Raw genomic sequence first — 27,409 nt, 5'->3', positions numbered from 1 at the left:
AGGGTTAACAAAAGGAAAAATAACCACCCCTGATAATGCTTGAAATGAAGATGTTAAAAACTAGATAAGCACCATCGTTTGCTGAACAGAGACTAGACTAATAACAAGCGTATACTGCACCTCTTTGCAAAGGCTTGCTTTTCATAACACTTTCCAAATCCATCTTTTCTTCAAAGGACTTGCCTTCTTTGACTTCCCATTTACCTTGCATGCGAGTATCAATTTCCTTTTGTTCAAGAGGCTGAAAAAGTGCTTGTGAACTAAACAGTTCCACGTTGCCCTTCCTCAGGAAGCTGTATGTTGTATCTTTATGGTAGTCTCCTGTTTTTTCAGGAACAGGATGTGTGGTTTCTCCCTCAAAGGAGCTGTACTTTGTAATTTCATTAGCTTCATGTGCTAGAAACCTCTTTCTCTCTTCTTCATGCTGCTTTGATGCTCTGTTGCTTTCTAGTGCTTCCATTGAGGGCTGCCACTGTTCTGATTTCTGTGTGCGTTTTCCTGAAGAGTCTGAGTTTTCTGCTGAGGAGTGGAATCTCAAATCAGCTCTAGCAGCAGCGCTCACACTTCCATCACTAGCTGGCTTCACACGCAGGTCTCCAGCGTACAGTGGAGAAAGGGCAGATGCCATCGTTGAAACCGATGTTGCAACTGCAGTTGACAGGGCAGTAATTTTTGCACTTTCACTTTGTACCTATGAACAACAACAACAACAAAAAAAAGACTTAAAAGCTCTGAAATCATCAATTCCCAAAACCAGCCTAATCATGTCAGAGGTGTGCTTTGGTATGACTATAGTGCTCTATAAATATGGACTAGAAACAGATAAGGAGAGCAACAATGCCCCCATAATTTGGCTACAGACAGATTATTCTACCCAGGGAAGAAACAACTGCATGTGAAAAGCAACATGTTTAATAATAAAGTTTAGAAATAAAGGGTGTATGTGTAGCATGCAACACGATGTTGTGTCAGGGCTTCAAGAAAAGGTTCATACTGACATGGGACTGCGGAGCACTGGGGAAAGAAATTAGTTCAGGTTCCAGACACCGGATGACATGCCATGTGCCCAGGCTAATCAACTCTGCATCTCAGCAGGGCTAATGAGCTTTGGCACAGCTCTGCTCTGATACGGTTGTGCAGCTTCCAGCTCTGGAGCTAGCTCAGTGCCAAAAGAGACTCTGTGCTGTCCTACATGGGTAAGAAATTCCTGACGCTTCTGCCACATAAATCACCTTCACACAGGACTGTTAGTCTAAGACTTGTTCAAATACCAAACATTGGCTGTCATGTACATCTCTGAGCAAAGTATTTGAATCTAAGCAGCATATTAAAAAACCCTCTAAATTTGCTTTGCTGGTCTCTACAGTGGAACAATTATCTTTTCTACTCTTCTAACATAATAATTTTATAAAGTTTTCCAAGAGACAGTGAAGATGTAAAATTTTCCTGAAACGCAGAACTTGGCTTTATCTTCTCCAAAGGAGACAAACGCTATGAAAGACACTGACAAACATGCCTTCTTACGCATCAGGAGAGGTTTTTTGTTTGGCTTTTTTTGTTGTTTTCTTAAACTGTGGGGCTAGCGAACAGCATGCAGAAGGAATAGACAAAAATCACACCAGTAGGAGGAAATCAACTGAAAACTTAAAATGCACATGCAAATTCCAAAAGCATGGACAACACAGTCATTCATTAAACAAACTGGAAAGCAGCAAAGACTACTACGCTAGCTCAAAGATTCCAAAGAAAGATTAAGAAAATAGTTACCAGTTTACTCTTTTTCCATTGCATCTATCAGAATTAGAAATTTAGAGGAGATTAGCAAAGGGATTTCAGCTTTAATTATAAGACATTTATGTTTGCCATTATGTATTTTGGTGACATAACCTCTAGTTATCCATTTTGATAACTTTCTTTTGTTTCCTCCTAGAAAAACTGTAACTGCATCTCAAAACATCCCAACACTCCAAATGAACAGTTCTCTATAGTAAGTCTTTTTGAAAATACACTCCTGTTGAACTTGGTGCCCAGTCAACTCTGGTTTCTTTTGCGAGGTTCAGAAAGAGATGACAAAACATGCTTCCTCTGTGTTTCCTTGCTTGAAGAGCAAGTTTGTTCTGTAAAAGTCTGACAAACTAATGTGACTGTCACTGGCTTCTTTCCTATCTGCTTCAGCCCATTTCTGCTGATCACCTTCTTGGCCCCCAAACAAGTTAGTGACACAACCATTAAAGAGGCCAGGCTGTGACAGCAGTTGGCATGTGGAAAATGAATGGAAAGAGGACTACGTAAGGTCTGGAAATCTTGCTAAAATAAATTTGCCAAATATTTACTACTATTTCATGCCTAAGTAAAGTAGGCATAAAGTACAATTATATATCTGTATAGCTTTGCACTAATATGGTTAGAGAAATCCTGCCTTCTCACTATTCTATAATTATAATACGGAAAATATACAATCATGAACGAAGCATACAGAAAGAGAAGGGTGGGAACTTTCTAACACTCTGATTGATCCAAATGCCTAGAAATACGACATGCATAGGAGTTCTGTTTCACTGTTAAAGTGATTTCTTTTAAAGCTGTAATACTAAGGGACTGATGTTTCTGCTGTTGCGAACATCAGCTCTGAAACACCACTGCTGGACCGTCTTATGCTCAAACTTCACTAAAAAGGCATTCCTTTGCAGTTCCAATTATATGAAGGATTCCGGAACAGGAAGGTCAATGCCGCTGTACATATTAAATAATTTCATTTCAACCATGGCTTTCTGAATATCAAAAGTATTCTGCTTTTAGAGAAAAAAAAATAAAAATCAATGACCCTTCCCAGAGGAAAATGACAGAATGTATCCTGACTAATAATGGAAATATATAGTGCTTTCAGGAAAAAGTCTGAAAGTTGCACATGACAAAGCTCCCAAATTCCCTGAAAATACATCTAAAACACGATATGTGTCACAGTTTTTACCCCTTTGGTTGGAAATTTACTTCTATAAGATATGTAATATTCTACTAGAAAAGACAGACACTGTGAAAGGTACAGCACGTACTAATCGGGAAGATAACATACTCTTGAATCACTTAGAAAACCACACCAATGAAGTTGAACGTTTTAGAGGATGTTGTTCCTCAGTGTCAGAAGACTGCTTCCTGACAAGCTTTTTCCTGCAAGTATGTCATGACCCCAGTGTGTAGCTCAGAGCAAAGAAAAGGCCAGCTGTTATGGCATCTTACACTGAAGCTGTTTTCTCCAATAAAAAGAAACACATGAAAAAGAGCTAAGATTGCACTTACCTGCTCAACTTCTCCAAGAGTCACTGGCTGAGTCTGGTAACGAGCATTCATTCTTCTGTGCCTAGTATCTCCTCGACTCCTTGTGGAGATGGCTCTGGATACTGGCTGAGACAGTTTGTTAAACAAAGCCATCTTTTCTGCCAAACTTAAGGTGGAAGAATCTGGTTCATCAGACTGATCTTGCCCCATCGCCTCTTTGGCTGCTCTTATCTCCTCTTTAGCTAAAATTTTTTGGTGTGCTGATGCCTGCAAGCTGAAGAAATAGAACTGGAAGTGAGTTTTGAAGAAGCCGTTATGAAGCTTTAAAATCTCAACCTGATAGAAGCAGAAGAACTGCACATGAAGCACAATAGCCAATGTAATATAGCAGCCTAAGTGGTTATGCAGTGGTTCAACATTGGCATGATGAATTCTAATTCAACAGCTGAAGATTTAAAAAAAGTTAAATTTTCATTCAGAAATTCATTTGATTAGGACACAATAATTTTTTAAAAGGGGAACTCAAGATTGATGAGAGACTTTTCAGATGAATCTCTTTATACAGAATACACACCTACGGAGAGACAGTTAAGGTGCCTGCTGTAGAACAGACATGGGTCCTACAGTGAATTTACGTAAAATTCAATTTTATTAGAAATTATTTGTGTAGTATATATGATAAAAACATTTAAAAGATTAATTTAAACTCCAAGTTAGTGCTGCTTTTAGGTTAGCATAAATTGTAATGCCTCTTACAATCTGAAGTGGAACAGAATTCAGACTGTCTTTTGTTTTGAGTTATCTGAGGTAACTCAACAACAAAAAATTGTTTTGAAACATACTCCATTAATTTTGAAGATTGTTTGACCAATGCTGAAGACAGACACATTCATTCATAAAAGCTGTAACTGCATTTGTCTCTACAATAATATATTTTATTCACCTCTCGCTAGATTCAGCCACATTTATGGAATTAGTAGTATTCTCTCTCTTCCCCCCCACCCCCCCCCCCATCGTGGTCTCTGCTAAAATTCATTCAGAACAGGCAAACAGTATTCTGTGACTTTACCTATAGGTGGTGCAATTTCTTATCTTTCCTTTAATTTTGCAAGCTAAAAAAATATATGTAGAGACAGACAAAGAGGATACGTACTGCTTGTGAAATCAAGCACCCAGCTTTGGTATTTTCATCTCAAGGGGTTGTTACCGTATTAAAAAAAAAAGTACAAGAGCAAAGAGGGTCCTGCTAGGTTTGCTCACATGCAAATTCATTTCTTTCACGAACAAGTATGCTTCTAGAACAGGTAAGTGTGGTTAGAAAGGTCCTGAAAAGAGATGCTTGACAAAAAAAAGCTGCATCGTTTTCTCATGCAAACATAAATGAAGTTGACGAATGTTTTAAATATTCTTGAAACGAGTATGGACTTGACACATTGAAAAGGCATTCCAGACTTTAAAGATGCATCTGCTATTGAGGAATCTTGTGCTCCACGTAACATGCATGTTTATCCCCCCCAGTACCTGATAGGTTGTACAGTGCTCTTAACTACAGTGGGACTAGGTACTCTTGTCACTACTGTGTGGGTATTCACAGAACGTGAAGCAGGGGTAGATTCACTTTAAAGAATTGCCAAGGAGGGAAAATTCACAGGGAGAGAGAAGAAAAAAGCATTAAGAAAAGCAATACATTAAGTGTTAACTACAGAAAAGACCAAAACCAAAACAGAAAAAAACAAACAGCAATGATTTTTAATTATCAGAGTTATCTGCTGCGACCTTTGCAAAATAACTTCAGAAACTTTGAAAAAACTAAAAACCTAGAGGAGCAAACAGGTTGTCTCAAAATTACTCATTACCCATAGCATAAGCTATCTTTTAGTAGATCATTAGGTGAACATCCATTCACCTTTGTTTATTTTTTCCCAAAAATGACCTTCCTTTTTTCAGAAAAATTTCATGATGTTTGACCAGAGTGCAAGAAATGCATTTCCAAAAAGTACATTTGATATTTCAGAGTGCAAAAGGTTTTCCCCAATACAAATACATTCCTTAAGAAATTGTGCAGGTTTCCCTCAGTGCAAAGTCTCTTTTTCACTTGAGTTACAAAACCAATGCTATGATTAATCCCATTTACCTAATCTACAGGTTCATAAGCTTTCTGCCAAATTACAGTTCATATAAGTTATGCTTTACTAGTCCTCCTACTTCTAAAAAGGAATTTCAGTATAGCTTCCCCTGTGGTTCTCAAGGAAGTTGGCCCTTAACAGTAAATGTTTTCCTTGCTACAAAGTTGTAAACACCACATATATGGAACTTATTCCCAGATTTAAAAGCAAAAACCAAAGTTGGAGCCAACATATGTACAAGACTTACGTAGCTGCAATGACCACTTCCTCACTGGTTATTGGTTGTGTGTGTGATCTATCCTGCAAACGCCGCAGTCTTCTCTCTACTGCGGAACTTCTTGGAGGTGGTTTAGGAATATTTTTCATTTCAAGTGATTTTTCCATTTCCTGAGAGGACATATGTCATAATTAAAAACATGGAAAAAAAGTTCTGAAACAGTACTTTCTTTTCAGCTTTCTTGCATGCAAAGTAGTAGATTTCCCAAATGCCCATCTCTGAATTAGAAGCAGGATGTAATTGCACAGTAGGCATCACAGAGTTAAAACTAATCACACATCTCTAAATGACGTTCTTAAAGAAGGCTTTAGAGCAACAGGTCTACTGTGTAGGTAGGAGAGATGAAGTAAAAAAAAAAGTTACGTACCTTGGACTTGGTTAACTGCATTACACTTCATTCTAATACACTTTGGGTTCTTCAGCATCTTGTCTACGAAATGTTTAACTTGGCCTTCTATTAAGAAAATATAATACTTACTCTAAAAAGCAGCCTCTTTGCAGCTACGCTTAGTTTGGCTCGGTCATCCAATTTTTCTTCATCTACACAAAGTTAAAAAAAAAAGGAGGCTGAATGTAATAAATCAATCTCACGTAACGTGCAAGGGTTTTTTTGACTAAATGATTTCTGAACTCAAAAATTATGTTTTACTAAGACAAGAAGCACCACCAGCAAATAAGCTGGCTGTTACTCCCTTTTAACAAAAGACTTATGGACCAAATTGTGTAAACTTTACTTGTATTTACATGTATTGCATCAGAGAAAAATTCTTAACAGAACTTGAGAAGAAAAGACTTGTCTTCAGGACAGTTGATGCGCTTTCAAGTTATCCAAACAACTTTTTATGAATAATCAAACTTATTATATTGGTCTGTGATAACACATGGACTAAGCAAATAGTTAGACTGAAAGACTGTCTTAAGGGTCAGTATTCATCCTGCTGTATAGAACATTTTCTACTAGTTGACCATACAAGATGGTCTCTCCTGGAAGCTGGTCATTCTGATCACCACCTTGTGTCACCATTTTTCAGAGGTTCAACTGGTATCTTTAGGAGCTGAAATTGGCAACCTCCAGATCCAAGAGCCACCATCTCAAAGCTGGAGAGAATATCAGCTTTCAAATAGCATAAGGCATTAAATCTAAATTTAGCTAGTCATGACATTACCTACTTAATTTGTGCCAGACTTGTCAAGAGTGACAAGAGGGAAAGAGAAGCAAGATGGTAGACTGAATTATATCATTTAATAACCAGCATCTTGCAACTTCCTTAGCTAGAAAACACATTACCGATATCAGTTTCACACTATAGGAAAGGCTTTTTTAGTTATCAGTCCTAGACCACTGATAAAAACGTGTATTTTTTTTCCCACCAACTAGTTTATTTATTGGCTAAATCAGAAAAAATCCCCACCCAACCTATGTTGAAAAATGTCAAACCATTCCCCCCTTGCCTCCCATATGAAGTTAGGTATCTACAGACAGACTTTTGGACTTAAATGGATTCGAAATCAAGTCTGTAGTAGACATGGCCCAAGGAAAAGTGGTATTTCAAACATATTATAGGTAATGATAGTTATTTTCAAGTGAACTTTGTTTACATTATCAAATAGTTCTTCAGATAAAACAAAACAAAAGACATTTGCTCCCATTTCTTCCTTAGAAAATAGTAAAGTAACATACCTTCAGCAGCTGGTATTTCTGCACTCGAAATTGACCTAGTGAAAAGTTATCAAACAGAAAGAAGTTAGTTGGAAACGAGACATCAAAAATTAAATTCAAACTCCATCTGAAGTAGCAGGACCTCAAAAGTCTTAAGAGTGGGAAAACTATCTATTTTTCAAGTTTCAACAGTTTCCACTTTGACATCCTTTAATAAAGCAGAAAGGCAAGCAATTGCAGCCAAACTTAAATAAAGGAAAATGATTTCCAGTTCATCTTGCAGAAGATAGAAGTCTAAAATTTGCTGCAAGCTCTTTTAACGTAAAATATGTAGCTTTGGTTGTTTATAAGAAAAGTAAATGATAAAGCAGAGTATATGGAAAGGAAACTCTTTATATAAAAACAGACAAAAGCATTTATCACTAGACAGAACCAGACAGCTACAATACTTTATGACGATTCACTGTTCACCATTTTACTTGGGGGGGGTTGCAACAAATTGGTTTTGTCAGCAGCGTTTTGGTTTTTATTTTATAAGCAGCTATAACAAATACTTGCTTGTTTTTAAAGAGAAACAATAACCTTGCAAAATGTTTATGCTAATAAATGAACAAAGTCTTTTCACAAGCTTGTTCATGTCTACCTGCACCAGAATGCTACACAGAGCTATGTACGTGCCTACCTATCTGTCTCCTTTCGTTCTGCTGACGTTATAGGTTGAGTTTTAAATCTCTCAGAAGTCTTTCTATTTTCACCAGGAGAAAAATAGCGCCTTGGCCTTCGTGGCCCTCTTTCACGGTCACCACTGGCAGACAAAGTGCTACCTGCCGTTGACATCTCAAACCGAGATTCACTTTTAAACCACATGATAGAAAGCACATAGAAAAGAAAATAGAAGAGAGAAGTAAAGCATAGATGTAAGCATCTCAAAAATTCACTAGAGATCACTCTGCATGCTCCTCCGGTAACATGCGCAGACGTACACATTCCAGCTACCCCACATCACAACTTGCACTAGCGAGCAGAAGCACAAAAGCGGGATTCAAACCATCTCAGCCTCCAATACACACTGGTGAGAGCTAAGCTGTGTGCTTTAAGTGCTGAACACAACTGATGTTGAGTGTGTGTAATTTTGCCAAGGACGTGCAAGTTTCACACAAAAATATGTCTGAAATGTCACCTACAGTTCCGTTTTCTTGTTGGCATTAGCAGTCTCCAGAAAGACATTACGGAGCTGGGCAACAGAAACTTTTGTGTCAACCACGCCAATCTCACCGTTCGGTGCATTTGCTTCCACGCTCTCCTTACTTTTAAAAGCTTCTAGCTTAGGAGCCACAGCATAGTCAGACATTGAGCGAGTCAGGACTTTATGCTTTGTTGTCGACACTTTCCAAACAGGAGCTTTTGCCTTGGCAGGCTGTGATACAGACCCACTCTGTATGTACATAACAGCTTCACTCCTTTCTATGTTCTCAGGGGTCTTAAACTGCTGCTCAGGAGCCTGCCTCTTATTGCACTCCAGCTTTCTCTGAACTTCTGAGTTAACTTTCATCTTGCTTGCGGAAGAGGAACTCCCCACGGTGGTATCCAATTCTCCTCCTCCAAAGAGGCCTTCATGATTCTTCCCTTGCTTGCGAATCTCAGATGGCAAAATTGGTCTTCGGCCTTTGGAAGCCTGCTCATCCTCCAAGGAATCTTCTTCATCAGGCTTTGCTCCATAACCAAGTGCCTCTTTCTTTTCACTCTCTGATGCAGTGGCTGCTGATGGTTTTGTTAAGAGGCTAACGTTGTCTGGTAGGAGGAGGCTGCCAACAGAGACGTTTGCTGGTTCTTCTGTTGCCATCAGCTGAGCTGTGTGAGCAATGCCAGCAGGCTGAATATAGCCATGTATTGGTTGGCGGACTGAACTGATGGGCTGATTTATAACCCTATCAAAGGCAGACGTTTCTGTCTGAAGAGGCATGTAGTGGGCTGGCACTGGATGGGATTTTCTCTGAGATACTGTGCCTGTGACAAGTTCAGGGCTTCCACGAGCACTTTCCTCTTTCACCAGTTTCTCTCTAACTTTTACTCTTTAAGAAAGAAAAAGGATTAAACCTGTGAACAGCAATACCCAATCTGGGAAGGAACACAGACACCTACTGTGGGTATAGACAGCAATATCTTAAAAAAAACCCAAACAAACCAATCAATACATAAAAGCAATCTTATGATGCAACCCCTTCCCCCCCCACAAATCTTAGCAGTAACATTGCTCAAAAACATTCAAGTGATTCACAGGCCCTTGAGCATGCATGACTCCTGAGAAGGTAACTGAGCAAGCTCTGAAAACATACAGCATGTTCCCATGAGGTCACAACTGCATTTGTCAAACAGCATATACCCATAGTCTCAAACAAACAAGATGATCAAAACCGGTTTTTATATTATCAAAGCGTTGGGTTCAGCCTGAAATTGCAAATTCCATCGGCAATCATGTATGTAGTCAGATTTTTGAAGATGTCTGAACACTGGGCAGCTTATGTCATATCAAGATGCTGCTGCATTGAGGAAAGGGATCAAAAAACACATTGTTATCTCCACCTAGCCCTTCAGATGTTTTGCCAGAGACTTTTTTACTTGTGCTTTTGTGTGTCCTCTAAGACATCTAAAATGCTACATGTAGTGTAACCTGTTTCAGTTAAGTGAGAAAAAATGTTGAAAGTGCAAGCCTTAAAGCCCTAAGTGAAACTATGGCATGGCTGTTGCTCTTCAGAGGGCTTGCAGGGGAGAAAAGGATTAAAAAAAACCACCAAACACCAAAACAGGCATTCTGTTTTAAAATATTTCATTACATTCTAACATGCAAAACTTACAGGAATGTTCACAAAAGTTACCTTATTTCAGTGTATTTTCTAGAAACATCTCTAGACTTGTGTAACATCCACGCAAACCAGAGTCGTATTCTACCTTTAGAAACTTAATGCAGCTGTACTAACAGAAGGCAAGCACGTGCAGCCAGAGGCAGCCTTTGCTCTATGACTACAACTGCACGTAAGCTCTCCAGCAGTTTACAGCCACGGCGAGTGTTCGACAGCTTACAGGGCGAGCATTTGTAAATATCACATACACAGTATTAAAAATGAAAGACCTGTACTTCCTCCCCTCCCAAATGGGTTTAAAAAAATTATTTAATTCCAAGGAAGAAGAGGAACTCAAGTACAACAGGAGACTAGCTCTTTATTTGAAAGTAAGTAATCCAGCTCCAAGTACGTGCAGTTCCAGGCTTGCTACCAACAGACTTTTTGGAGTTTACATTATTAAAAAAAAAAAAAAAAGCAAGATTTAGGGAAAAAAGCAAATGAGTATCTGAGAGAATAATTCATTATATCCAAAGTTATCTGAAACACCAGCCTTTCTAATATTTTGGTGTTTCTTATCTCTGAGGATTGATGCACTTATCAGGGAAACTTCTCAAAGTTCCTTAAGCACAGAAAGCACAGTCTGAAAAAGTGAGTCTTTAAACTACATGTATCAAGAATTCTCCAGAACATCCACACTGGTGTTAGTACTTGGTTATAAGAATTACTTTAATCAGGAACATGGAAAAGAGACTTTCTGCAGTGCTTCTCATGGTGAGCTAACTGTGTCTGTTACCAAACTTGGAGAAAGCAGCTGCTTGTAGCTCTGATCAAGAACTTGCTTTACTTTTCAGTATAATTTTTTTACTTTTCTTGTACCATCTCCTTTGGAATCCAAGGAATTAATTGTAGGGAATGCTAAGATGGATTGGTGCGTGGTATAAAAATCTGCTGGTTTGCAGAGTACAAAGTGGGATAAAATAAGAAGTTATAAAAATTAGTGGAAGCCAGAATGGTAGTAGCTCAGGAAGAAGCTAGGGCTATTTGTACTTCTTCAAAATACCAATCAGTTGTAAGTTACAATAAAAGCAGATGCTTCAGAAAAAGTTTCAACAGCTGTTTATCTGCAAGAAACAACACTTTCTAACTTGCTGCTATTAAAAGGAAATTAAAGACAAGTGTTAAATGAAGACAGAGTAAAGGGAAAGAAAGGGGAAGTTTGTAGTCTGATTGTTAGCCACACAGCTACATTTTATGATACCTGGAGGGCCAGCTGATAAGTGAAGGTGTGTCCCCTTCTGAATCTTTCTGAAGAAACCATTCAGGTTTTGCTTTCCCTGCACTACTACAGAAAACAGAACTTCAGGTAATTTTTGAGATCTTAACACATTCTCCCATTGTTTCTCCCAATCTACCCTCCCCACCACTTTTTTTGTTTTCTAATTACTCAGTTACAGAGGACTGTTCATGAAAATAAAAGCACAGCACATTAATCAAATTGAAAGGTGATAAACTGTGAAACAAACTATCATATTAATTCCACAAACATCTAAAAAGTGTTCTGAATGTTAAACATTCTGCAAAGGTAACTTTACCAAGTGTACAACATCCAGAATTTGAGAAGTGAAAGCAACTACACGTCTTATTTTTGCCATTTGCTATTGCAGGTCAATTTGAAGGGTTTATGTAAGGACACCTGAAAAGTTGCTGAAACCATTCCTTTAATTTGTGGTTTAAAGCAGTAAAGACTGCTGGGTCCAAAACAAAGCAGTAGTATGAATTTAATGAAGTTAGAAATTCAGATGGCTATATCATACTTCCTAAGAAATTCTCAGGAGCATCTGGAACTCCCCTCTTTTCTTGTAGCCCTGCATCACAAAAGCTTCAGAAATATAAACCCAGTTAGCTCAAGTAAAACATGCTCTGTCACTTGGTGACAGAGGAAAGGAAAAGCTTAAAAACCAAAGTAATCCCCAATTTGATCTTGTCTTGACTTTATTGTGTTTCCATTTTGGAGTTGAAAGCTTAAAAAGAAATAAGAGTTCTGCAAACTTTTAAAAGCCCTACAGGAAAGGGTGTCTGCAGACCATCAAAGTACAGTTTCTCAAATACTTTCCTAATGCCCACCTTCATCTACAGTCCCTCAAGCAACAGTAGGTCACATCAAATACCTTTAACCTTGCAAGCACAGACTGTCCGGCCACACTGACATTTACAAACTCACTCCCCGGAGGTGACAAGTGGCCAGGCTGCTTTCCATTACCTATAGCTACATCTGAAAGAACTCCTCGCATTGCAGTAGAGCCATTTGGGATGAAAATCCCAAATTAAGCTCCAGGTCATCTACTTCAATTTTTCTTTGCTAGTCTTGTAATAAAAACAGTTGAAAAAGGTCAAATCACTCACTGTTCTTAAGATAACCATGCATTTACTGCAAATAAGTTTAAATTTGAGAACTCACCTACAGCTGTCACCTTATCCAAATCAGGCATAGAACAAAGTCAAACATCGACTGTTAAAACATCTTTTGTTTTTCCAAATGTTTTTAAATTCCTAAAGGAACTGACCAAATAAGAGGTAAAAACCTTTCACAGGAGCTGAGCCGGTAGCTAGAATTGCTTTGAAGCAAGCAAACTTCCTTCTCGTCTCTTAATGTGTACTTTGGCACATTTTTACAGTGGGCACAGCCCAAGCAGCAATTATTTGTACTCAATCATTCATCCTTTGAAGAAAGCAGTTAGAAGAATGCAAGCCATGTTTTGAATGCAGTTAATCAGCCACTTCAGCAGCCAAATGCAGACAATGTCAAATGATACCTTCTCAGCAGTTTGTTGTCTTCTCAGTGATGGATAATAGGATTAATTATTAAATCGTCTTAGGACTGAAGGCACAAAGCTTTCATGTGTATTCCAAAGCAAGCTGCATTTATTTTCCAATTTGAACTCAGCAAATTTAAATTTAACAAAAACAATTTTGCAACTTATATAATGTGGAACTGACTTTAAAATGGCAGCCACCGGGAAAGCTGGCGTTAGCCCTTATTTCGCTTGTGCAAATGGCCTTACAGGAGACTACCACAGTGTAACTTTAAACAGACTGCATGCAAATAGGCAGTGACTTCTTTACCACTCAGAAACAGGGACAAGAGTTTCTGAGAGGTTATTCTTAAATCTCTGAATATCACACCAGTGAGTACACACTGGCACTGGAAGTTGTCAGGGGTATTAAAATGAAGAACGGGCTCTTGGCAACTTGGCCTTTAAAATACCACCTACTGCCTACAAGCGATTCCAAACAAGATACCAAATGCTAAGGTTAAACTCATGGCTGCTGTAAGAGCTACACCACATCTTGGTGGGTGCAGATCATTTCCTTCAAAAGGTAAGACAGACAGTAATTGTGGGAAACCTGTTTTACACAAACACTGACCAAAGCCTCATCCAGAAAGAATCAGAAATTAGTAATAATGCAGTCACCAATTTGTATTAAGGTATGACTTATTCCTGCTGCTTTTGCCCCAGTCTCTCATTTATTTTTATGGCACTACTGCAGAGCAGGGAAGTAAAAACGACCATACCACAAATGGGATGGCTCCTTAACTGTCCTAACATCAGAACCCACCTGAAAATGCATCTTACTATTTCATCATCTGGAAATGGAGAACAACTAAGTCTCAAAAAAAAGGAAGGCCTTGCAGAAGGGGCCTGTCTCCAGTGCTTGCTAAACACAGCTGGTCCCTTAGGGTTTCACATAGCATTAGATCTCGTAGGGACACGTAACTTGTAACAAATGAAAAAGTATGCCTACATTATAAACACTGTTTCCTTAATTACTTCTCTTCTGCCCAAATTCTGCAGCATCTTTTATTATTAAAAAAAAAAAAAATAGGTAATGCCAGAAGTGGCAGCTTCAAAAAGAAACAGCTGGAATTTGTGAATGACTGGGGCTTTGAGCAACCTGGTTTAGTGGAAGGTGTCCCTGCCCATGGCAGGGCGGTTGGAACTAGATGATCTTTAAGGTCCCTTCCAACCCAAACCATTCTGTGATTCCGTGACTTGATAATGCCTTCAGTCTGCCGAGTCTGAACTCGTAACTGGTTTACAGAGCTGCATTAGAAAAAACACACTTGTTAGCTAAAAATAACGAGCTTTATAAGGAGACCTGATTTAGCCATTAAAGGCTAATCTGAATGAGCAGATTCAGGTGTCTCTCTATGGCCAACATGCTGTTTCACCAGGGCAACTGCCATCCTGCCACTTCTGTGTGCAGCACAGCTTCTCCTGAGTTGGAAGAGAGAACAACCTAGAAGGCATTTCATTGTTCTGTTTCCTTGGCTTTCCCTCACAGAAACAGGGAGTAGGATTGCTTTATGAGAGTAAAGAAAATAAAGCCCCTTTTTACACTGCAGCAGACACATTCTTGGCTGTGACGTTTGATGGGCTATTCTCTTTGCTTTCCTAAGGCTGAAAACTTTGTCCCTTCCTTCACCTTATAAAATAGAGAAAACAACTGCCAAAAGTCCGTCGCTCCAATATCTGTTCCTATCAGTAATTGGATTAGTCAAGAGATTTATCTCAAATTGACTATTTGAAGATAAGGGGTAATAATATTTTGTGGTATCTGAGTTGAGACTGCTTCAGAGACAAGTTTTTTGGAGCCTGGAATAACCTAGTCAGCTCAAGGAGTTTCAGTACAACTCTGGTCCCAGTTGTATGGATGACCCTGCAATGACTGTTTTCCTTACTGTAGTAGCAGAACTGTAAGCTTAAAACATAAACTAAATATAACATAATATTTCCTAAGTATGTTGACTTACTTTCCCTCTGATGGCTTTTTTGAAATGACAATATGCCTTTAAAATTTTGGCTTAATTGGGAGAGTTCAATACTACTTCATATAGCCACATATCCATGCAAAAGAAGGTGAGCAGGATTAGAAGTCACCTGAATAATGAAAAGCTATGGAAAAAATATTAAGAGACTACTAGTGGTGCATCGTATGCAATAAAGTGAAACAAAAAGGAAGGCTAAGTACATTTGAGCAGTTTACAGGCACTGTGAGTAGATAACTTAATCAACCCACCTCACAGTTAACCTTTAATGTGGAAGATTGCTTCCTCATTCAAACTTTAAGGTATGCTTATATGAGTTAACAAGAAAGGCCACAACAAATAAGAATAAAGTTTTGTGGTTTTGATGAGAAGGATAAAGAAGTCCAGACAAGGTAGCTTGTTTCTGAACCTACTGCAAAAAAATGCCAAAAAGTGTAAATGGTTCAGTTTATGCCAGTTCATTTCAGTTTTTTCGAAACAGTCAGCACTGCTCAGCATGATGCAGATGTGTTTACAATTAAGTTCTCAATACAATTTATATCATTTTTAGCTGTAACATTTTAAGTTAAATTTTTACAATTATTATTTTCCATCTATCCACCTACCTAGAAATTAAAGAACGACACTTTTAAAAAATTCTTAGTCATGCATTGTTTTCAGTCACCGTATCACTTTGACACTCTGTTTTTGCACTACAGTGTGAAACTACAATGTGAAATTAGTCAAAACTAATTTTTTTTTCCTTCTGGAAGAATCTGGTTACCCTATTACTGGAGGAAACTTGTCAAATCCAAAGTAATTCAGCATACTATGAGGGAGGATACGTTTTCTAAATTCAGCATGGAATTCTAACTCTCCCCTCTGCCCCTTCACACGAATACCCTGATATTATCTGAAAGATTAACTATCACAGTTCAAAGGGGTTTTTACACCTTCACAGCAGGGAAACAAATCAACTGTTATTTTAACTGACCCAAGACACTTTTCAGCTTTTAACTCTGAGACCTGTTTTATTTTGGCAGAAGCCATCAGGAAGCTATTCAAATCTTCACTGAGAAACCACTTGCCTTTACTTGGAAACCCCCACCCAAACAATTACACGGTATAGAGGAAAAAAGTTAAAGACTTGCTCTAAGAGGTTATGAAAAAAAAAGCAGATATAGAACCATAACTGCTTCAATTTCTAGTTTGTGTAAATATTTTAAACATCAGTTATTCCAGTCCCCACTCAAAGGGCCTAATTTTAGCGTAAATTCTATAAATATAAAGTGAAACCAAGGACATGTCTAATCACAGAAACTTCATACATTCTTCAAGGGTAACAAATAAATTCTCATAAGTACTGTAGACACTGCTGCACAAGGTGATTAAGGTAAAGGAATCTACTGTATAAAGAAACAAATAAAAAAATCATGCTTACCTTTGTCTGATGTTACTGTGCAAGGGCTGGTCATTCTGCAAATGGATTGGTGAGGCTGCCCGCTTTGGTGAAGAAAGGGACTCTCTGGGGGTTTGCTTTGGTGATATTGGCACTTCGTTATAGGAAGAAGATTCTCGTCCAGAAAATGAAAGGGAGACAGAACTATCCAAGGTTGCTAAGGGGTCAGAAGCCTGTCTAATGGCACTGTCATCATCTCCTTTTCTATTACTCTTTTCATTTGAGAGGTCTTCTTTATCTTGAACACCATCTTTTTCATGGCTGGAGTACTCTTTGGATTCAGAAATCACACTCTTTGACTCCTTCGCCTCAGTCCTCGACAAATACAGGGAGCCACAGTCCTTGTTTTCATCGTCTTGCCTTTCACTTTTCACTCCCTTTCTTTCTACGCTGTCGGGATCTTTCCTTGCCCGTGTATATCTGAACGAGTAGTCTGAATCCAAATCAGAACCAAGAGATAATCCGTATTTTTCTGCCAGCTGGCGTCGCCTCTCTGCCTTGTACCTAGCTATTCTTTCTGCTTTTGACTCTAGTTCCTGGACATCCATGTTTCCTGTACTATACAAGGGCTCTGTATTACCTCCTGTGATTTCTGTTCGGTATCTGGATGGTCTGGGTTGTTTTTCTACAGAAGAATCTGAAGTTTCCTCCTCTTCATTTGATCTTCCTGTCAAAAGTACAATATATATGAGCGAGTCCATCTCAAAACTCTGAGTACCCTACCCACCATTTGCATCAAGTGAACTAAAAGCTTCACATTTTCTTACAAATCAAAGTGTATTAGTGGCTGCAGAGACACATTACATTTTTGCACTTATGTCTCCAAAAGCACATATAGATGATTAAGAAATGTGTATTAGTTATAATTCTTTAAGAGTCTCATATCAAATTATTGTTGTTTTAAAACAACATGCATAATCAATCTTTTTCAAATAAGACAACTGGAGAATTAAAAGGCAAGTTAAAAAAAACCCTGATCACAGCTCTTCTGTAAGACTCTTCTCCATGTACTTCACAAATGACAGGGTAGTAAACATGAAGTAACTCAGCAATGCAAGATTGACTGATACATACTACTTACCTAAGTGGGGACTGTACGGATCAGTTGCACGCATATATCTTGGTGTATCTTCCTCTAGTAAACGGTGTGTGACTGATCCTGGACAGTTTTGTAGAAGCATAGGTTGTGTATCATTTTCAATTCCCTCTAAGCGTCTAGCTATTCTCTCTTTTCTGAAAAAGATGTGAAAAATGTGAAATCAGGCATCTTTGAAGATTGGAGGGGAGAGTTTCTAAGAGGAGGTAACAAAACAAGCTGTGTGTTTTGTTTTACAGGCCAAAGACTTTTTTTTTTACCTTTTCATTTCCAAAAAATCTTGGTTGTTTGGTTCAAACAGTTTTCTTAATTCTGAAACTGAGACAACAAAAGATTATACAGTTTATAAGCTACTAAGTTTCAGAAACTCACAGAAACTTGCTAAAATGCTTTAGAATAAGAAGGAGCAGTCAAAGTTAAGAGGTTTGAAACAGCTTTTGTCAGGGAAAAATTTTCCTCTTGTTTTCCTAGTTTAAGCAGCTTGCATTGTCAAAAGTGCAGTAGGCACAGATGTAAACACCAAGGAGTCCTCCCCTTCAGGTACTTCCAGGCTAAGCTAGAACCTGCTATGCCATCCCAGCAGTTTTCAAGTTCTAGTATAAACTGGGCAAGTTGTAGTTTGATTAGCTGAGGTCAAGCTTACATGCTATAGTAACCTGTTTCAAAACCAGGTAGTATGGAATTACTGCTTACCCTGTCTACACAAAGGTTGAGGACTGACTATGTTTAAAGAGAAACCGTGTCCCCTATTCCTTACTTTCCTCCACTCCCTTATATTGAGCAAATCCCAAGAATCTCAGTGACTCATGGTTGGAGGGAAAATTACCATGTACCCTCACGATATTCCTGCATGGTTAATCACTTTCTACTTTGCTAATTTTCCCTTGTAGTTTTAATTGGACATACTTTTCTCCTCTCCCCCTAAACTGTTTGGTGGTGTTATGTGCTAGTAGACAGCTGTCACTGTTCACAAAATAGTAGTGAACCAACAGGAGGCATGATAGATTAAGTAATCCCTATATATAGGTACATATGTGCACAGTTATCACTGATGCTTACAAACCACACTGGAGCAGTGAGTGCTACATAAACAAGTGTGGTGTGACTTCTTACCACCAGGAAGAGAAACCACCCAGGCTGTCAAAGGATGCAGTGGTCTTGGGCAGGGGGGTGTGTGTGTGCCTAACAACCCCCCCCCCCGCCCCCAACACTCACCAAAACCACCACCACATCATTGCCTTGTCAAAGACGTGGTGCTAAAAGCTGTGTGCGCCCATTCTGATGCAACGCACCTCTAGGGTTCTGATCCTGTTGACCCAGGGATCAAAAGCTAAAGCAAGCTAAAGTCCACAGCCTGCTGAATCAGCCCGAGATTGCCATCAGAGATGCCTGATGAGTCAGGAGTGTCTAGTAGACACTGTTCCACACCACTGCAGAAGTAAATCTATCAGCTTTTTTCCCTACCAGACTTCACACCACTCTAGATACTTAGAAGATAAACATTATTGAAACACCACCCTTTAAAGGTCAGATGCACCTTCTCTCCCTTTCCTCTACTGCAAGAACTTACATGCACAGCTAAGTCAGGGTTTCAGCTCAGCTGACACATATCCAGGAAGCTTGCTGTAGTCAATACCAGTGCTCATACCTCATAGATACAGATAGATACTATTGACTTTGGCTGTCATATCAACCTTGTGTGCTGAAAAGCCACTAGGACTTCAGGTAAAATGTCTTGGATCAGCAAGAATGAATGTACTCTCATCATGACTACTCAGAGAAGCAACTGAATGAGGTATGAAAATAGCGTCTGAGGCTACAGATGAGCGCCTACTAAGGCCGTGCGATTAAGAGGGGAAAGAAATCAACCGGGCCACTGTCCAAAACAACTCCTTTAGTCTACATTTTTACAGAAAGCAGACTCAAGCTATCCCCTTCAATTTCTCAAGCCAGGTTAGCTCAGATGGTGATCATGCCATGAAAAAATCTAACACGGACACATTTGACGCAACTAACAGTGCAGAGTAGCTAGGTATGCAGCTACTTAACAGTGCTAACCCAAGGGACACCTCTTCCATGCCTAGTTTCAGCATCTACAGCAAAGCAGATTGAAGCCTATACTGTTGACCAGGTTGACAGTGCAAGATAGCCACTGAAAGTCAGCAAACTCCAGGCACAGATCTCTCGAGACAGATTGGAACTGGACTTGGGCAATGCAAAATTTGCATCCTGAACCAACACCAAAGCATAGATGAGCCCTTATGTTGTGTTTTCATAGACTTTTGTCTCAACACATGAGCAATTCCTGCTGCTGCCCTGCCTACTCAAGCTGTGCTAGCAGTGGAACTCTATTAAACTGAGAACTTAACCATATGAAACCAGCCTTTGTCTCACATTCACACCAAAGGAAACGATTTCTCATAAATACTTTGCTCTCACCTCTGCCAAATCCACTTCTGTTTAAGTTTGTTCGTCTGGCTAGTAGAGTTTTTCTGTTCCATCTGTTGGCTATACATACATAAAATGGCCAAAACAAAACCTGTAATTGTTCTGCCACTTCAGACAGGTCAAAGGCCTCCACAGCTCACAGTTAATAAAACCACATTCCATCCAAATCATCATAATTTTTCTTCCCTAGTCACCGATTTATACAGTCCCTAAAACCATCATCAAACAGGTCTTTTACAAAGCTTTAGCAAAGCTCTAAAGCATAGCTTCATATACTAAAGTCTTCTCTTTTTTTCCCCCAAAAGGGAAACTTGACTATAAGTCGTCTGCATACAAAAAATGTGGAACATCCAAAGAACTCCCAGCAGCATTAGCTCAACACCCTCTTGCTACGTGTTAGCTGAAGTTCCAGAGATTCTACTACCGCTCTGCAGTCCTAAAAAGAGCACTGGTCTCATGAAGCATCTCTCCAACACCTTCCCAAACAAGATGGGACAAAAATAGCATGGGACTACTCTATGCTGCCTTACACTTTTTCCACACTTGAGATTCCAGACAGTAATTTCAGCTAGGTTGGCCAACATCTGCAGAGTTTTTTTGTGAAAGCAGTTTCAGCAATATTCTTCTTCTGGAGAGGCGAGGAAAAGCAGCACAAAAAAAGCAAAAAAAGAATGTAAAATGCAGGAATTCTTCTACTCTAGTGATTCCTTTTTGCTGAATAAAATATTTGACTTCAAAACATGAAAGCCAGTTGGAGAAATTTCACTCCCAAGGACATCGGTTGGTCCTTGCAAACTTAGGTGATCAGGTTTCTCTTTTTTAGCTTGCAATTTGAATACATTGGTGCCAGTTTCCCATCTGTTCATGGGATGTTTTTCCACATGACCATGAGAAACTACACTATTTCAAAGACACCTATATGACAGCATTAAAGAATAACACCACTTCTACCTAAATGGTAGCACAAAGGTCTGATTCAGCACACAAGACTAAGAAAATTAAAATAATGAATTTCACAGTAAAAGCTCCTTATTTAAGTTACTTCATGCCAACACACTTTGTAAGCACTGTTGTTCAGTATAGTTAAGGGCAACAGGAAGAACTTCAGGCTTTATTTTAAGATATTCAGCAGAACACTATGGTAGGATACCCTCTAAGGTAGACTGTCAAGAGGCATCTTAATTTTGGTAACTGTAGACCTTCTGAGCAGAATTTACCTTATAATACCAGTATTTAGCAAAATCAGTATTGTTCCATGTCTCGTCCCAGAACAAAAAACAAGAAGTACATTTGGAGTGCACCTTATAAAAATGTTTAAAAAACCTCCTTAAATTAAGGTGAAAGATTTCTTACAGAATTCAGAATCTTTCAGAAACATTTGTTACAGAATATAAATACATTTTTGCTGAAAGCCTTCTTTGATAACAGCAGAGGGGATACATGTGGATGAAGCTGCAGGCATGGGGCAGTAGTTTTATTTTTAAAACAGAGAAGCTGCAAAAACTAAATCAAGCCTTCCAAAAGTCCCTAGTAGAGAGAGATCACATACATTTGTGAAGCCTGAATAGACATGGATCAAAAGTTTACCTGCTAGAGGCTTAATTTCTCAAAGATGGTAAATAACCATTGCAATGCAGGTATATACATTTTCATTGTGAGGAAAATGTAACACATTAGTGAAGCCTACCAGCCTTGTTCCTACCTCCTCCTCTCCTCACCTGGAAGGATGATGGTCTATAAACCAAGCTGAAGAAGCATTTATGCTTCTTTATGCTAGTTTATGCTAGCAGAGGCATAATAACATGTTCAATGCTTAACTGCAGGCAGCAATGTGTGAGACTTCAGCTAGACTCTTTGAACCTCAGTTCAGTCTGTATCAGTTGAAAATTAAATATATTCCTCCGATTTTCCAACATGTGCAAATCTGGATCAAAATTAGGCCCTAGATGGGACAAATAACCTGGATTTTTAGAAGGTGTTTGGTCTCGAATAGTCCCCTCAGAGTGTAACCATCAGCTCCCACTTAAGTCTGGTACACACCAAATCTGATGTCTTTATTACTAGAATAATTTAGGAAATACAGACATCTTGGAATAGAAATTAGTTCACTGAGAAGCAACTTACGGAGATGGCTTCTCAAATGAAGGCTCTCACAATTAATTTGTTGGACAGCATGATTGTAAGGCTAAGTATATGGAATACCGAGGGACTATGTATTCTTACTGACTAGTGCTCTTAGGAAGTCTGTGTTGTATAAATGCAAATCACTGTTCCATCATTGTAATAATGAAGTCTCTTTCTGAACATCTGTGATGATTTTATTATAAAAGCAAGCACATCACTTAAATGTTATGCTGGAAGAAGGGCTCCTTTCTAAAGGAACTCTGCAACAAATAACATTAACAAAGCAAGCCAGTTCCTTTATGTTGGGATTAGTGCATCTAGCCTTGTCGGTTGTCTGAAAAGAGTATAAATACCATCAGAACACAGACAAAACTTTAATCAAAGTTCTGAGATGCACAACATCCTTGAGTGAAGGGAACATCTTTATGCCAGTTACACATAGTTCTTCAGTCAAATGTCATCCTTTACTGGTCAAGAACTATTTCCAAGCAGATTGTGATTTCCTCTAAATAATTCAAGAGAATTAATTCTCGCCTCTACCTCAACTGTGTCAAAAGATAAAGATAGAATTGCTGTTTTCTTTGTAAGTTATTCAGATTAAGACAGAAGTTTAAAAAAAAATAAACCCAAAACCCATACGTAGTGCAGATCCTTTAGCATGCAAGACTACAATTCAGTGTGTAGTCAGTCAGTCATGCAAGCACAGTGATTCTACCAACCACCAAAGGGGATTGGACAGAGCTTTGACTACAAGCCAAGTTAATACCTTTGAATTCAGTATTAGTCTAACTGTACAAAGAAACTTCTCTGAAGTTCTGAATTTCAACTACTTCTCAACCTATTGAAAAATAGGTAAACAAAACTGAACTTTATGAAGCAGGGATGTAACAAGGCCTTGTAAAAGAGCATTGTGGTTCATCCCCTGTTTCATCCCCCATGCATACTTCACAGGGAAAAGAAAACTCATTTACAAAACATCTGTGCCTAAGTGATTTTAATTGTGCCTTGCACTTGCATAGACTAAACTTCACATGCTGTTAAATTACCACTTGTGTTCATAAAGTGTCTCCCTTACCTACCTTTTGGAAGTACTGCCAAGAGATTAGCATCAATATCCTTTGTGCTGTTTGCAAGTTCTTCTTTATCTTCAAATGAGAACTCCTTCTGAAAACTGAAAGCAACATCTGGTTTACAGAACTGTGGATGTTTCTGCTACAAATCAAATAAAGCCAAGATGTAACCAATTTACTGCAAGATAGTTTAACAGAGATACCAAAGAAAATATTTTCCATAAGAACAAAATAAGAAACAACCCCAAGAAACTCACAAAGCCAAACCTAACATAATTTGAAACTTGTTTGGAACTGACTGTGACACATTTTTGCATTAAATTACTGACCGGAGACTGCTTTCAAAATGCTCTACTAGCAGTTACATTTGATATAATCTATATCGAATGATTCTCTCTAAATATTTAAACATATTTCATTAAATGCAGTACTGTATGTACACTCCACCGAGAAGCCTTCTGCACGGCTGTCCTATTGTTGTTACTGCACTGATCTCTGGATCTTACACGGCTCATAATACACTAATATGAGCAGTAGATCATTTAGTTTTATAACTTGCATTTTCAAAACAGCAAAAAATGCCCATTTAGATGAGACAAAATATGTCTTTAAATATGTTCATTAAATATACAAATTTTAACTCTAAAAGGTAGGTGTCAGAATGGTCTAAAGTAGATACTAACTCTACAGAGATTTTTTGGAGGGAGTGTTCTTCCTTGTGGGTAAACGAAGTGAGATTTTTCTCTCCAGTTATTAAAAATAGAGAGAGAACTGCCATGTTCTGCCATTATGACTTCTAAACTATCCCAACCAGGCATAAGAAAACTTAAACTAGTCTGAAAACCTTCAGTAAACTGTGTAGACAGGTGTAATAAATGCAAATCCCCACAGTGATCCCAGGCTTTTCATTTTGCCATGGTACTGACGTGCCATACGATTTACTGTCATTCTCATAAGACAAATTGCACAGCCTCGCTGTTGGAAAATCCTTCCTTAGGACAGTTGTTAAATGGCTTTTTAAAGAATTGAATACCCTTTCATCAAGGGTATTTGGTTAGAAAAGAAAAAACAGGAAAAAAAAGTTTCTGTACTTGCTATTCCAGAACATTTCTCATCAAAAAGTTTTTTAACTTATAATGACTAATAACATTTTATATGAACTCTAAAAAGTATTTGCTTCTTTATCACTTATAAATAATATTCCTTTGTAAGAAGACATTGAGGAGAGAATAAAACCCTTGAAATGACAATAAAGAAACTGGGCTGTGTCACATTCAAGCACCATGCCACCTGCTCAAATCGTTTCCTACAGCTGCACTTACAGGAATTATCCCAGGTACTGCCAAGAAAAGCAATGTTAACCACTACAGAAAACAGCAAATAGAAGATGAAGAGTTGCAATAAGCTGTCCATACAGAAAACCATGTATCCTTACAGTTTAATGGAACTAAACAAAAACTAAAATTAAAAAAATAGCACACAGCAGCCACAAGCAAATGGGTGCGTGTGTCATCTGAGACTGGGCAGAGACTCCGACAGTTAACTGCATGTTTCTATATGCCTAAACTCACATTGCCAACACTTGTGATTCTTATTAGCCTCACAATATGTTATTTTCTTACAGACACAGCTTCTGGAGAAAGCCTAAGTGGAGAGACTCCTGTTTTCCATTTGAAAGCACTTTCTACTCCTTTTGTCTGAGGATGAATTTGAAAAATGGGAATAATATTGGCCTAAGGCTACAAATAAAAAACAAAATTTCTTTTGTCAGATCAATCTGATTACTTATGACTTGTCTCAGAAGTGCTGAGGGACTCAGCTCGTAACTTTTGAATACCTGGGCTTTATTTAGCAGCATCTCCAATTGCCTCCATAATGCTTGTGACAGTGCAGCACCTTAAGTTTCCATAAACATGGGACTCTGTACAGAAAAGCACTCACTCACACAGCAAAAGCCTTGTTTAAATTAACTGTGCACTAACATCCACAACTATGCCTCAGTCCCACACGAATTTCCAAGGGTAAAATCATACACAATCAGGACTGGCACTAGCCCGCTGGTTCTAAAAAAGAATTGTACTACTGGATTGCTTGTGGATCCTCAAACTTAAATACTGTAAACTAGTTAGGTTCACTTCTGCCCCTTTCTCCAGACTCCAGGGAGTTCCAGGGACTCTGAAGCCAGAGACCCTCTAAACCCAGTCTAAATGGCTTTCATTGGGTTTCCATCCATTCGTCCTTGTGCCATTGTTGTTGGTTACCTTACTTATTTTTCTTAACAGAAGTTTTCCACATCTAGTCAGCTTTCTCAAGACAGGATCTCGATTTCATTGATTATCTGTAAAAATGTTGTCTACCTATTTCAGTTTTAAGTCATCTCTTGTGTATATGGTGACCAGAATTGGACAGTCTTGATTTCAGATCTGGGTCTTAGCAGTGGCTTATAAAAATAGGAATTTTACAGAATCACAGAATCACACAGAATCACAGAATGTTAGGGATTGGAAGGGACCTCGAAAGATCATCTAGTCCAATCCCCCTGCCAGAGCAGGATTGCCTAGACCATATCACACAGGAACGCGTCCAGGCGGGTTTTGAATGTCTCCAGAGAAGGAGACTCCACAACCTCTCTGGGCAGCCTGTTCCAGTGTTCGGTCACCCTCACCGTAAAGAAGTTTTTCCTCATATTTAAGTGGAACCTCCTGTGTTCCAGCTTGCACCCATTGCCCCTTGTCCTGTCAATGGATGTCACTGAGAAGAGCCTGGCTCCATCCTCATGACACTTGCCCTTTACATATTTATAAACATTAATGAGGTCACCCCTCAGTCTCCTCTTCTCTAAGCTAAAGAGACCCAGCTCCCTCAGCCTCTCCTCATAAGGGAGATGTTCCACTCCCTTAATCATCTTCGTGGCTCTGCGCTGGACTCTCTCTAGCAGTTCCCTGTCCTTCTTGAACTGAGGGGCCCAGAACTGGACACAATACTCCAGATGCGGCCTCACCAGGGCAGAGTAGAGGGGGAGGAGAACCTCTCTTGACCTGCTAACCACACCCCTTCTAATACACCCCAGGATGCCATTGGCCTTCTTGGCCACAAGGGCACACTGCTGGCTCATGGTCATCCTGTTGTCCACTAGGACCCCCAGGTCCCTTTCCCCTACGCTGCTCTCCAACAGGTCTGCCCCCAACTTGTACTCATACATGGGGTTGTTCTTGCCCAGATGCAGGACTCTACACTTGCCCTTGTTATATTTCACTAAATTTCTCCCTGCCCAACTCTCCAGCCTGTCCAGGTCTCTCTGAATGGCTGCGCAGCCTTCCGGTGCATCAGCCACTCCTCCCAGTTTTGTGTCATCAGCGAACTTGCTGACAGCGCACTCTATTCCCTCATCCAAGTCATTAATGAATATATTGAATAGTACTGGTCCCAGTACCGACCCTTGAGGGACTCCGCTAGACACAGACCTCCAACTGGACTCTGTCCCATTGACCACCGCTCTCTGGCTTCTTTCCTTCAGCCAGTTCACAATCCACCTCACTACCCGATCATCCAGACCACACTTCCTCAGTTTAGCTGCGAGGATGCTGTGGGAGACCGTGTCAAACGCTTTACTGAAATCGAGATAGACCACATCCACAGCTTTACCATCATCTGTCCACCGGGTTACGTCCTCATAAAAGGCTATCAAGTTGGTTAAGCATGACTTTCCCTTGGTGAAGCCATGCTGAGTGCCCCTAATGATCCCTAATGATTTTAGTAGAGAAAGCATTATTATATGACTAGCCAGATGAATGCCAGGATCTTCAACACGTTTGCCTTTTTATATCGACACTATATTGGTTGCTCAACCCCATATGAGAAACTAATATGCCAAGACTTTGCTTTCATCAGTTGCAAGTGACAGAAAAATTTATCACCCCTAATGCACAACTGTGCACTTAGTATTATTAAATTACATCCCTTTTCTATTACTCCTCAAAGTCATCCAGTTCTTCCTGTATGTGAGCTCCCTCCTCCTTTGTAGTGAAGGTGGCTTCCAACCTTTGCTCACTGGCAGATTTCATTAAAATTCTTTTAATAACCACAAACTTCTTAAGCTTAACCCTCGCTGGGCTACATGGTATCACAGGTTATCTGCTTTGTGAAAGTCCCTTCACAATTTCCCTTATGCCCTCATTTTCCATTTCCCTCTAGACAGACTGTTAACTTTTATTTACTTGTTT

The 27,409-nt window shown here is 39.1% G+C and overlaps 1 protein-coding gene across 21 annotated transcripts in view; it reads right to left on the bottom strand.

The window, feature by feature from the left end:
• The window catches only part of SVIL (supervillin), a 107,695-nt gene that overhangs the window by 41,143 nt on the left and 39,143 nt on the right, over positions 1 to 27,409 (bottom strand). For 7 of the 21 annotated variants that reach the window (XM_068405285.1, XM_068405286.1, XM_068405289.1 and 4 more), the window contains exons 3-16: positions 23,196 to 23,287; positions 17,805 to 17,862; positions 17,530 to 17,681; positions 16,431 to 17,115; positions 11,441 to 11,524; positions 8,524 to 9,411; positions 8,022 to 8,192; positions 7,361 to 7,395; positions 6,158 to 6,219; positions 5,650 to 5,789; positions 4,798 to 4,893; positions 3,298 to 3,550; positions 1,768 to 1,791; positions 121 to 691 (exon numbers count right to left, since the gene is read on the bottom strand). In XM_068405285.1, the coding sequence (XP_068261386.1) occupies positions 121 to 691; positions 1,768 to 1,791; positions 3,298 to 3,550; positions 4,798 to 4,893; positions 5,650 to 5,789; positions 6,158 to 6,219; positions 7,361 to 7,395; positions 8,022 to 8,192; positions 8,524 to 9,411; positions 11,441 to 11,524; positions 16,431 to 17,115; positions 17,530 to 17,681; positions 17,805 to 17,862; positions 23,196 to 23,287 (3,311 nt within the window). Of the gene's footprint in view, positions 1 to 120; positions 692 to 1,767; positions 1,792 to 3,297; positions 3,551 to 4,797; positions 4,894 to 5,649; positions 5,790 to 6,157; positions 6,220 to 7,360; positions 7,396 to 8,021; positions 8,193 to 8,523; positions 9,412 to 11,440; positions 11,525 to 16,430; positions 17,116 to 17,529; positions 17,682 to 17,804; positions 17,863 to 23,195; positions 23,288 to 27,409 lie in introns of those variants that run through there. The other 14 variants (XM_068405287.1, XM_068405304.1, XM_068405302.1 and 11 more) reach the window with 12 other exon arrangements.

The sequence above is a fragment of the Nyctibius grandis genome, chromosome 7, assembly GCF_013368605.1.
Source record: "Nyctibius grandis isolate bNycGra1 chromosome 7, bNycGra1.pri, whole genome shotgun sequence".
NCBI lineage: Eukaryota > Metazoa > Chordata > Aves > Nyctibiiformes > Nyctibiidae > Nyctibius > Nyctibius grandis.
The sequence above is the reverse complement of the archived record's forward strand: the minus strand, read 5'-3'. Positions and strand labels throughout refer to the sequence as shown.